This window comes from Equus przewalskii, chromosome 13 (assembly GCF_037783145.1).
Source record: "Equus przewalskii isolate Varuska chromosome 13, EquPr2, whole genome shotgun sequence".
In the NCBI taxonomy this organism is placed as follows: domain Eukaryota; kingdom Metazoa; phylum Chordata; class Mammalia; order Perissodactyla; family Equidae; genus Equus; species Equus przewalskii.
In genome coordinates, this window is record NC_091843.1 from 84,724,718 (window position 1) to 84,738,035 (window position 13,318).

General features: G+C 43.3%; 1 protein-coding gene across 1 annotated transcript in view; it reads right to left on the reverse strand.

Annotated features, from left to right (window-relative positions):
• The window catches only part of THBS4 (thrombospondin 4), a 42,763-nt gene extending 29,728 nt beyond the window's left edge, over nt 1–13,035 (reverse strand). Inside the window, exons 1-2 of the mRNA XM_070571539.1 lie at nt 12,765–13,035; nt 7,178–7,381 (exon numbers count right to left, since the gene is read on the reverse strand). Coding sequence (XP_070427640.1) covers nt 7,178–7,381; nt 12,765–12,852 — 292 coding nt within the window. The 5' untranslated portion in view covers nt 12,853–13,035. The remainder of the gene's footprint in view (nt 1–7,177; nt 7,382–12,764) is intronic.
• Between the last annotated feature and the right edge of the window lie 283 nt (nt 13,036–13,318).

Here is a 13,318-nt window from a genome sequence, read left to right on the forward strand (position 1 = left end):
GTCCTACGTTTCCGCCTCTCTCTGGCTCTCTTCAGCCTCCTCATCCTTCTCTCTCTGCAGAATGTTCTCCATCATTCTACTTCCTGCTCCATCATTCTACTTCCTGCTCCATCATCGCTACACACCTGAAGCCAAGATTCAGCTCGAATGCACTCTACTCCCTGAGGCCTTCCTGCATCCCCATAGGTTGGAAGTTATCTGTCTCATTCAAATTCCCATAACGTGTTCTCTGTGCTTTTCTAGGTGTACTTTTCCAGGACTTGCATTCCAGTCATGGCTCAGATACTGAAAAGCTATGTGACCCTGGGCCTGTTCATTTTGCTAAGTGTCCATTTCTTAAACTATTAAATGGAGTTCATAGAAGCTGCCCTTCAACTCCATTTTGTTTTTTGTGGTGGTCAAATAAGAAAACGCAAAACTGTAAACTGCTATACAAATGTAGGTATTAGTATATTTATTTTTGTTTATTTATTATCTTCTCTATTAGAGCAGAAACTCTTGGGATCAAGAGTCTATTTCTTACTAATTTTACCATACACCATAGCAACTGAGAGCATCAAGCACAACTATTTATTGAATAAAAAATAGATGAAATAGAGTATCCATGTGTCCACTCTGATTTTTTTTAACCCACAATCTTTTATCAAACGGTGGGGGGCAGTTTCTATTGGTTTGTGCCCATAAATCCTTTCCTTCTAAACCTGCAACTTTGTGTACTTGACAACTGGGGGCTGATTTCATGGCAACATTTCCATGCCTGGGTACCAGCCTGAGACAGGAACCACATCGCCTAGCCTGCTTAAATACCATCCCAGTGACTGGCAGGAGATGAAAAAGCAAACCCAAGCAATGAAGATTTGAAATATTGCTATCTTGGGGAAGGATTTTCAAAAGAGTTTTTGAAAAGTGGACCTGGTAGTCAAAAATATTATGATGTGTTGAATGTCAAAGCAATGAAGCAGAGTGCCGGCTTTAAAGAACTGGAAACGATAATATTTTGTCTGCTTGGGCAAAGGAGTTCCCAGTGACCTAGCCTGGAGGCAGCAGACTAGTGAAGGTAGTCTGGGACTTTCTGCTTTGCTTGGCAAATGGCTTTGCTCTTTGGCACTTTTAAATATATGAGGAAAGCCATTGCTGTCAACCTTTCCTCTTCTTTTTAAATAATTGTACATTTATAAAAAGCCTCCTTGCCATTAATGTCTCTTGCGATGGATATCCTTGTTTGCTTTGCTTATTTATCTTTATGACCTATACACTAGGTCTTCGTAACTTTAGTGCTTTGGAAATATATATAAAAGGTAAATCATCAAATTACATTTCCTGAAAGTACTCTGGGTGACTCCCAGGGGTGTCAAATGCAGTCTGTGTGTTTCCAAATTTTCTTATAGTAGTTTGAACAAATGTAAAGTTTACAGAGTACACGTACACACACACACACACACAGAGCAAAGAAACCACCCAGTGAAAGGAATTGTACAGCAATTAAATGAAACATCTGCAGAAAGCTTTACATTTGGAGAAGTTGAGACTGATCACTGTACACAACTGTGTAGTAGGTGAGAAAGCTGTGAGTTTGCACAGACTCCCAAGGTCGTGTTAGAGAGAGCTGCCGAGCACTTTCCTAAGCGCCCATGGAAGCTCTCTAGCCTTAGTAGAGCCACAGAATATTAGCATTATAAGTCATCCAGCTTAATATCTCATTTGACAAATCCCTTCAGTAAAAGCACAGCCTCTACCAGCACATTCCAATAACAAGGAACTCATTACTTTGCAGAGAAACCCATTTCACTTTTGGATTGCTCTCCAAGATTTTCCTTTTACAGAGCCAGTATCTGTTTCCTCTGACTTCTACCAACGGGTCCTAATTTTACTCCTCAGAGCTATAGACAGATTTAGTCTTATCCTCAACCCACATGAGATTCTTCAAATTTTTAAGGAAACTTCATCTCTCTTATGTCATCGTCTAGCTCCTTTATTTCTCCAGTTCCTTTAACTTTTTGACCGTTGATGGGGTAGAAAACTGGGTCCGGAGGGGTGGACTGTTGACTCTCCTCAAGGTAATCTCTGACTTGACAGTGCCCCCGTGAAATGTACCCTGGACTAGACACAACATTCTAGATGTGGCCTGGACAATTAAGAGGACGGTGGGACTATTAGGTCCTTTAATCTGGCCACATGTACACATTAACGAAGCCTAAAATTTAAGACGCTTTTTAAAAACAGTTGCATCACTGTATCTGTTCATTCACCCATTCAGTGAACATTTTTGAGCAACTGTCATGCGTCAGGCACTGTGCTTCACACTGCCTGGTTCTCGGTGCTGGTGACTAGGTCTCCCACATCCACTACTTCTATAGCTGACTTTCCACTCCGAGATGATGGATTACATTTATTCTTGTTAAATTTGATCTGCCTGATTGTGACCCATTGTGTCAGCCTGGTAGGACCTGTAAATCTTGAAGACAGCATCCAATATGTTCAACAGTCTTTTTCAGCTTAGTGGCAACTGCAAACATGATAAAACACTCTCTGTGCTTTCATCCAAGTCATGATATGTTGAACAGTTCAATGCCCGAGATAGAGCCTTGTTGAAAACCACTAGACACTTTGCTATAAGGCAACTTATCAACCCCTAACAGTACTATTTACCTAGCTCATGCTTTTCATATTATTCAGACAGGTATAATGAGTGACTTCATGAAATTCTTTCTGAAGTCAAGATACATTATGCTCACAGCATCTTTTTGATTTATCAGCTTAGAAACTTTACTTAAAAAAAAACGTTTGGCATGACTTACTTTAGTAAATCCACTTATCTTCAAATAATCCCAGATTTCTTTTCCAGGCAATCCCAAAATACACGAATAATAATATAACTCTCTGGGGGTTTGTCCTAAAGTTCACTAGAGTTCTTTTCATTTTCTGCATATGACCACTTTAAAATTGAGTTCATTCAAGGGCACCTCATAAGATTGCTGAGAGAGTTAAAAGGGAAAACGAGTGTTGAGCTTTTAGCACAGTCCTGGTACATTGTAAGGGCTCCATAAATATTATTATTAATGTTTGTGGCACTTATTTTTTCCCCTTCATTATTGAGTTGAGAATTCCAATTTTCAAACTCTTCCATCTCTCTCAAGCTATCTCTCTCCTTAGCCTGCAGGCTTCAGAACCACTGCTCTGAACTATTTGACATCTCCTATCCTTAGGCAAAGGAGCTTGACTGACTCTCTCCAGTCATTACTGCAAACTCTTGGGGTTCTCTTCATTTCCCTAGCACCAAGTTGTTCTTCTGGGGTGATCGAATTAAGACTAAGAAGCAGTTCTACTCATTTCTTTTTCTGAAAGGTGAAGCTTTCATCAAGGCAAGCCGGAGTTCACCAAATCATCATCTTTGGAGGACAGTTGCCTAAATAGTAGATCGATGTCTCTCTCTCTCTCCAAAAATCTGAAATTTTTATTAAGCTGCACAGTCTAAAAAATTTACTATACTTTATATAGTTCAGTTCTTGCAATCAACCTGTGAAGTAGCTGTTATCATCTCCACTTTAGAGATAGTAAATTGAGACTCAGATGATTCAGAGATGTATTCATGGTGACACAGTTGTTAGGATATTTAACTATGACTCAAACTTAGGGTACTAACTGGAAAGTGGCCTCTATGCCAGATACAAGAAAAGCATCAACCATATATTCTATCCTGCCAGATGGTTTCTGTAGAATGCTTACTTATATCAAGATTATATCACCTGCATTACTAATAATATGATAGATCATTTCTATCAGAAATATACCTGTATTTCTTTTATATTTTAATCCAAATGGTCTTCAACATTCATTCATTCAAAAATGAATCTGAATTGTGTACTTCCAGAATTTCCGCAACAGTGTATATCTTCTTTAACAAACAAAGCTACTCTTCTTGGCCGCCATCTATTCTATTCAATCTGTTCATGAGCCACTTCTATGTACAAGGCACTGTGCCAGAGGCTTTAGTAGACACAAAGCTGAGTTACGGGATGCTCAGTCCCTGCCTTGAGGGAGCTTACAAGTCACCGGAAAGAAGACCTAGAGGTAATTCAAGTACAAGAAAAACTAAGCTTAGTGCCTTCCGTAGAGGTACAAATATACCTCATATAAGGAAAGATGTCAGAAGAGTTTGAGATGGGTCTTGCACGTGTAGGATTTTGGTGTCTGGAGACGGTGCAGGACATGTATCGGGGGGAGCAGAGGGCAAGAACAAGAGGATGGAGGAGAGAAGATGGAGAAGCACAGGTGGGTTCAGGGACTGGTAGCTGGTCTATCTAGCTGAAGCACAGGCTTCATGGAGGGCTGGAAGGAGGGATGTGGAAAGGCTGGTTGGGGTTCACGCAGTGGAAAGCCCTGAATGCCCAGCAGGGACTTTTCTACCTTATTCAGTTTGGAATGGGGAGCCACTAAAGGTCTCCGGGTCAGCCATAACTTGATCCAAGTTACACTTTGTGAACAGTAATGAGGCAGCCACGGGTAGAAGGACTTGGAGAGTGTGAGAATGGAAGCAGAGCGCTCAGTGGCAAACTCATTCTTGCAGTCTTCATGAGCTACACTTTTGTTTACTATAGGAGCTCATCTAGGCCCACACGACAGATCCTGCTTTTCGATACTCTCCATGTCGTCACCCTCTCCAAAGTCATGACCTTTAATGGAGGGAAGGATGGGTCCTTTTTCCTACTTAGGTGTTTTAAGGCAGTAGAGATGCATCTCAATGTCTTCTTTCACTGCTTTCCTTGCAAACCAGCTGAAGTGGAGATCAGCCTAGCCATGCTGGTTGAATAACGACTGGGCTCACCTTCCAGGAAGAGGATTCTCCCCCTACCCTCCATACATTACATCAGGCCTGCATGGCCACCACTGAACACCTCAATGGGGAGTCACAACCACATGCCATGTCTTTTCCTTGTACCTGATGGACGCAGTGACTTCTCCTTATTTTTCCAGTCAGAACGGCCTGCTGCTCCTTCCAAGAACTTTCAGCTTCACCCGTGACAGCAAATCTCTGTCCTTTTTCCTAGTGCTCCAGTGAAACTTCTCTTTGTCACCTTCTTCAACTCTCCAAACTCTAATACTACTACAAATTCCTCTTTGTTTTCTGAGAATTTTAATTTCCGGATTCTTTTGGTACTTTTAAAAATATTTTCTAGGAACTTTTTATCTTCTCTAGTAGGTTGGAGGGTGGAAGGATGTTCATCAACTCTTTCGTCTTCTCCCCTAACATGGCGATCAGCTGGTATTAACAGCTCATCACATGACTGGTGATTCTTCTAAGGAAATGCACTAACAACCCCCTTACCTACCCACCTACCTGCCCATATATCTAGTGTTACCCCTGCCTATGTAAACAGAAAGAATCCATTTGGGGGGAGTTACTTCCTTATGTTTTCCGGGCGACACAGACTTTCCACAATGGATTCACACATACTGGCCAATTTAGAAATAGAGAGTGAGATTCACTGAGGGCAAAAAGCTAGAAGCAGAGTTTTTCACTGTACAAAGGGCCTTTTAGCCACTAAGCTGAATGAACCAAAAGAAAAAATCTTTGAATGCATCTAAAGTAGAAAGTTTAGCGAGAAGCTACTGATCTTTAGACGAAGTAGGGTGAATTTTACAGACCACAGACTGAGTAGCTGGCTTGTTAGAAGATGAGCAGTTCCTTCAATAGACGTGAGGCAAAATGGGGCTGATTCAAGGAAGACAGACGGGCAAAATTACCTCCCATCAGGGCCGAAGATGTGGCAGAGGAGGCAGGAAGGACTGAACCATCTGCTGAATCATGAACCACGTGCCCAGTCTCCCTTCATTATCTAAAACCTCACCATAGCCCCTGAGAGGCCAGGAGGCACAGACAGAGAAAGCAGACTTGTGAGTGGGGTGGAGGGGCAAAGGAGGATGTTGGAACTTGACATAAAGAGATTTAAAGTCTCATTCCTTCTTGCTTTTAACTCTATAGTCCTATGAAAGCTAAGAATTAGGAAATTCAGCTCATAACACCTACAAATATAGGTGTTCAATTGCAGTTATCATCTAAGAGAGAGTCTGAAGCACTAGAAGCATCTACTTTGTAAAGCAAACTGAAATAAATATAAAATCTAGCCAGAAGGACTGGTCCTCTTATTTTTATTAAAAGCATGAGGCAGCAGGAACACGTATCTGTCACATTCCTCAATAAGCAGGAACAGGTGTTGTCCCCAGGGAATGGGTGGAGGGGAAGAGGATGAAAAAATAGTGACCTTTTCTTTGGGAGTCACTTCTTAGTACTTGTAGTAACTCCCTTTGACAGTGAAACATTTGGTAGCAGAGAGACCAACAGGTGACAAACCTGGGTAAACCGGCAGGAAACAGGTGGAAGCGAGAGCTGCTCCTTCAGTTCTCCTGACTGAGGTTTACTCTCTCCATCAAGTCCAGGGAGGTGCTCGCAGAGCCAGGAGTCAGCTCTGCTAAGACCCACGCTTCCAAGGGAACAGAAGAACGGTGTGGGTGGCTGCTATGGACTGAACGTTTACGTCCCCTAAAATTCACGTGTTGAAGCCCCAACCCCTAAGGCGATGGTATTAGGAGGTGAGCCTTTAGGAGGTAACTAGGTTTAGATTAGGTCATGAGGGTGAGACTTCCAAGAAAAGGAAGACAGAGAGCTCTCTTTCTCTCCACTGGCAAGCACTGAGGAAAGGCCATGTGAGGACACAGCAAGAAGCTCGCTGTCTACAAGCCAGGACCCGGGCTCTCACCAGGAACCAAAACTGCTGGCACCTTGACCTTGGACTTACCAGACTCCGGTACTTTGAGAAATAAATGTCTGCTGTTTCGGCTATCCAGCCTATGGTATTTGTTATAAGAGCCGGAGCTGACCAAGACAGCGGCCTAATTGTCCTGGGTCCTTTCCCTTCCAGAACCGGACCCAGAATAACATGAGGATGGAACAATGTCAAAGGTCATTTTGGCCTCAAGCAATTCTTCATTCTTTCTCCCAATGTCAACTCACCCTCCCCGTAGAGGCAAACATGGAATTAGAAGAATTTGCTATTGAAAACTGAGATGAACAGTGGATGAGAATAAAACTGTACAACAGAACTACCTTAAGGAAACTCCAAATCTTGGAACAGAAAAAGAGGATTTTTAAGAAACTGATTTCTTAAAATTTGCTTACCTTTGTTTAATCGTCCCATCACAGTAAATTCAAAATATTTGCTGTTGTCAGTCGAAGAGTAAAGGCCAAAGACGGTGGCTGAGCTCCTGGTCTGCAGCTTGAAGGTGAAGATCACATACAGCTCGTTCAGGGTGGGGTCTGTCAGGATTGGCTTCAGGACAGCAGGATTCAGCCTCTGGCTGGAGGATGGCAGAAGGTCAAAGACTGGGGAGAATGTGAAGAAAGGGATAATCAGTGAAAGATTTAACTTTGGGGCAAACATGCTTTTTGAGGGGAGACAATTTGACAGTAAGCTATGAAGTAACGTAAACTAATATTGTAATCGTTTTTCCCCATTGCCACACTCACCAGTTTTTCCCCATCACTTGTACAGTGGCTGGACGTTTGAACCAGAAGAAACGTAGCACAATATTCATCATTAGGTTACAGCCTCTAAGAGATTAAAGGTGCAAACCCTGAACTGCCTCTGGCGGAAGAAGTGACTGAAAATGCCCACCACGACAAGCACTCACGGCTTAAAGTACCGGGGAACAATGGGGAGCATCTAAGTCATTGTTTTCCTTATGTCTTGGGGTCCCTCATGTACCTCCTGGACCAGAGTCAACTGTATTTTCCTGGTCAGTGATAAATGACACAGGGGTTGCAGCAGAAGGCAGGGATGTCATGGGAGATACAGAGGAAGCAAAAAGATTTGCTACCTCTGTGAGACCTAAGTGTTCCCTTTGTGCATTTACAGTTCTCCGATATTTCTCTGCTAAAAAAACCCAACGTGGAAACAAAACAAAATAACGTGGTTTCTATTTCTTGACTGTAACTTGACTGATAGAGTTGGTTTACAAAAACTAGAACCTGCATTCGTACTTGTATAAGTTGCTTTCGATGAAGCCAGCGGCGCTTTGCTCAAACTTTGTAATATTTATGAAAGCTATGAGAGAGTATATCCAGGGTTATTTAAAAGGCAAAGGCCAAAGGTGGGTAATACTGACTAGAAGTTACTTAGTATCTCTGGTAGTTACGCAAATATTGTTTGAACAGTTCCGTAGCCTGCAGGGACTTCAGCCTCTACAGCTCTCTCTGGGTACAATAATCTGGTTACTAAAGGGCAACAGTATCCAAAATATAAAGAGCATCCTGATAGAGAAATGGGCAGAGAACATGAAAAAGCAATTTACGGAAAAAGAAGTACAATGGCAAGTAAGTATATATATATAAATGTTCATGTGCCTCGCTAATGCTGAAGAAATTGCTAACCTAAACCGTAAGGTGTTATTTTCACCATCAAATTGGAAAAACATCAAATATAATAATACCTCACTCTTACTGAGGTTCCAGGAAATGGGCACTCATACACCAGTGGGTAAGATTTAAATCAGTGTAAGCATTTTGAAGACATTTTAAAGAACAGTATCAAAGGCCTTAAGACACATATGCCCTTTGACTTAGCAATTCTATGTACAGAAATGTATCCTAAGGAAATAATGGGTAAGATGGTAAATTATTTAGGTACAAAGATATCACCAGCAATGGTAATTCTAGAGTTTCTATTTAGGAAGGAATTATATGAAAATCTAATGGAAAGAGGTGGGGAAACTGAGCTCTGTCATCACAGCACTTCGTTCTGAAAACACAAATGGCTGGTAGCAAAGAAATAGGGAGCTGACAGAGAGTAAGGGGATTTTACTCATCCCAAGCCATCCTGTGGCACTGCCATTGTTCAACGAACTGTTATTTATAATATCAAAACACTGGAAACAACTTAAGTGCCCAGTATGAGAGCCCTGATAATACATTTCGCTCCTTCCAAAACGTGGGAGACTATCTATTAATAAGGGTAATGCAGCTGCATACTTACAGATATGGAAAGATGCTCATGATATATGAATTGGAAAAAAGATCACAATACTCTACATATAGATAATCCCAGTTGAAATATACATTTGCATATAAAAAGATTTGAAAGACAAAACAACAAAATGCTAACATAAAGAGTAGCTATCTCAGGCCGGTGGCGCAGCGGTTGTGTGTGCATGTTCTGCTTCCACAGCCTGGGGTTCGCCGGTTCCGATCCCACGTGCGGACATGGCACCGCTTGGCAAGCCATGCTATGGTAGGTGTCCCACATATAAAGTAGAGGAAGACGGGCACGGATGTTAGCTCAGGGCCAGGCTTCCTCAGCAAAAAGAGAAGGACAGGCAGCAGTTAGCTCAGGGCTAATCTTGCTCAAAAAAAAAAAAAAAAAAAAGAGTAGCTATCTCTGCGTTGTATAATTATAAATTTTTATTTCCTTTTCTTTTGCTTATCCAATTTTCTATTTTTGTAATAATGAACAAGTATTGCTTTTGTAATAAGAAAAAAATAACTAAAAGTTATAAGACAAACAGGCAAAGACCTAGTTATTCAGGAATGTCTACTCTTTTTAGAAGATAATCTGTCTTCAGACTGAGTCTGTATTCTTGCCTTCACATGTAGCAAGGACTTTACACAATTAGGGAATTGGAGAGAATTGGAAACTTTATATTTCCACCAGTGGGGGCAAAGGGAAATAAAATAATACGTTTAAAAGTTCCCTTCAGGACAAGAAATCCCCAGAAAAGAGATGTGTGTTTAAGGTATGGGCACTGAATTCAACGCTAAACTCTCAGTATTCCTGATTCCTGCTTTGACTAGGATCACTTCCCTAATTTAGCTCAAGCCAAATGTACTGTATTTCAATCTGTATGGTTTGTCTAATCCGCTGGTTTCTCCCTCAAGAGGCAAAGTTGGGATTAGTTAGTAATGAGTTTGGAGAGTGTTTTGAAAAGGAAATGAGACACTACAGTTTTCTATTAATGTTACTACATTTTAGTAACGGTGCCAGGATCTAAGTGCAACCTTCTAGTGTCAGAGGTGAAATTACTGCTACCAATGAGCCCAACACCACGGTATGAAAATCGAATACATACTAATAAGACTAGCAAGGCAGCCCAGAGGAGAAAGGAGATAAGCAAATGATCCAGGAGAGCTGGTAAATGCAAGACTAATTAACTCAATAAAAGAACCTATCAGAAACTTGACTTCATCAGATAAGCTACAGCACCTAAATTAACCAGATAATTGAGGCAGTCTAGCTTGATTTCTAGTCTCCACAAAAACACCATGAAGTTGTTAGTTCAAATGTCAAGAACTCATGTAACACAAAACGTTATCCCCTTGATTCTAACCTGCCAATAACTTTTGCCATAAGAAAACTTTTGAATTGAGTTAAAAAGCTTCCTTTCTGACACCAAAAGTGAAGGCAACAAAAACAAAAATAAACAAGTGGGGCTACATCAAACTAAAACGCTTCTGCACAGCAAAGGAAACAATCAACAGAGCAAAAAAAGGCAAACTATTTGCAAATCATATTTCTGATAAGGGGTTAATATCCAAAATATATGAAGAACTTATATGACTCAATAGCAAAAAAACAAACAATCCGATTTAAAAATGGGCAAAAGATCTGAACAGACATTCTTCCAAAGAGGACATGCAGATGGCTTATAGGTACATGAAAAGGTACTCAGTGTCACTAACCATCAGGGAAATGTAAATCAAAACCACAATGAGATATCACCTCACACCTGTTAGAACAGGTATTATCAAAAAGACAGGAAATGGCAAGTATTAGTGAGGATGTGGAGAAAAGGGAACCCTTGTGCACTGTTGGTGGGAATGTAAATTGGTGCAGCCACTATGGAAAACAGTATGTACGTTCCTTAAAAAAATTAAAAAGAGCATTACCAAATGATCCAGCAATTCCACTTCTGGGTATTTACCTGAAGAAAACGAATACACTAACTTGAAAAGATATATGCACCCCCATGTGCACTGCAGCCTTATTTACAATAACCAAGATATGGAAACAACTTAAGTGTCCATCGATAGATGAATGGATAAAGAAAATGTGCTATATACGTATATATATATATATATATACCCAATGGAATATCATTCAGCCATAAAAAAGAATGAAATCTTGCCATTTGTGACAACATGGATGGATCCTAAGGGCATTATGCTAAGTGAAACAAGTCAGAGAAGGACAAATACTGTATGATCTCACTTACATGTGGAATCTGAAAACAACAACAAAAACCCAAGTTCATAAATACAGAGAACATATTGGTGGTTGCCAAAGGCAGGGGGTGGGGGTGGGTGAAATGAGTGAAGGGGGGGTGAAAAGGTACAAACTTCCAGTTATAAAATAAATAAGTCCTGGGGATGTAATGTACAGCATGGTGTCTATAGTTAATTATACTGTACTGCATATTTGAAAGTTGCTAAAAGAGTACATCTTAAAAGTTCTCATGACAAGAAAAAAATTTGAAACTATGTCTGGTGATGGATGTTAACTAGACATTGTGGTGACCATTTTGCAATGTATACAATCATCGAATCATTATGTTGTACACCTGAAACTAATATACCGTTATATGCCAATTATACTTCAAAAAAATTTACAAGCTTCCTTTCTTCCCTTCCTAGAAGCAAAGTCACAATAAATAAATATAATAGACTACAGTATTTCAACCCAAACTAAAAACAGTACAGCACTCCCTGAAACCACAATTCTGGTTGTCTGGTCTGGAATCAAAATGAGTTATCTGGTGAAATGCAAAGTTCGAATGGATGATTACCGCCGAGGGAGGGGAAGGGACTTGAGAACGCCCTCCCGGGCATCCTTCACTCTGGCGCTGTGAGAATAACATTTTTACTTCAAGTTGTGTGTCTCTTTCAGCTTTATTTCCTTAGTCAGTAATAAATCAACCCCAGCACCAATTTCAAACAGATGAAGGTCATCACTGGATGACCCTAAGATCTTTTATTATATAATTTCTTCCTTTTGGTCTCTACAAAAAATTCTGGTTAAGTGCTTTCTGTCCAACGGCTATTTTCGCACCAACTCACAAAGGGGTTTGAGGATTATCCAGGTGTCTTTCCAAATCACTTATCGAATTTTTACCTCTTCATAGAGAAAGAGCGTTTTCTCAGCCCTTCCTATTCTATTGATCTCGGGAATCAAGAGTTCAAGCCAACTCCCACAGCAGGCTTTGGGGGTCCACGCACAGCCGGAGCAGAAACAGGCGAGTGGCCAGGCAAACAGTGACGCTGCGCCGCCTTGGGACGCCCGTCTCAGACTGTCCCGGCGAACTTCGCTCCCGCCGCGACGAAGGATTTAGGGGACAAGGGCGAGGGGAGGGCAGAGCAGGGCGGAGAGCCGCGGGGGACAGAACCCAGATGTGACCCTCTCCAGGCAGGACCTGTTAGAGGTCTGGGGCCGTGTGGTAAGCTTTGAAGTAAAACCCGGGTCTCTGCATAAACTGACGATAAGTTTTGCATCCCCAAACTATTGTTTAGGCAATTGGTCTCACCGCTGGATAATCGAATCTCAGAAAATTCTACACGTACTCTAAGCACCGCCTCCAATCACGATATGCTTTGACTCGGACCCCGCGGGACAGAGAGGGGCCCGCGAGCCCCGGAGCCCCGGGCCGAGCAGCGCGCCGAGCAGGTCCCCGCGCTCGCGATGGGCCCTGGCCCGCGGCCCCGCCGGCGGGCGCCCACTTACCGTGCGGGGAGGCCTGCGCGCCGGCGCCCAGCCACGGCTGCAGGGCCAGGTGCAGCAGGAGGAGCGCGGCTCCGCGCGGGGCCCGCATGTCGGCTCTTCCCGCTGCCCGCGCGCGCCCGCCAGCCACGGCCTGGCGGCCCTGCCTCGGGGTCCCGGCTCCCCGGGGCGCGCTGCCGGCGGTCGGCCCGGCGGCGGCGCAGGTGGCACGGGCGCGGCGTCCGGGCTGCCGTCGGGGGCGCGCTCGCGTGGGGCGGCGCGCGGAGCTGGGGGCGCTGGCGGCTGGGCTCGGCGGCCGCCGCCCGCCTCTTTATGGCCTGGCGTGGCCGGCCCGGGCGGGGGAGGGCCGGGGCGGCCCCCTTGGCTGGGATCCCCTTTCGCCGGGAGGAGAGGGGGCGGCCGGAGCGGGAGCGCGGTGGCGGAGAGAAGGGCGCGAATGTGGGGACGCGAAGCAGTCCGTCCCAGCCCCACCCCGTCCCGTGGTGGGCGCGGCGCGGCCCTCGGGCGAGTGGTCTAGGAGGCTGGGAAGAGCGAGGATGGGCAGCAGGGGGCTGGTG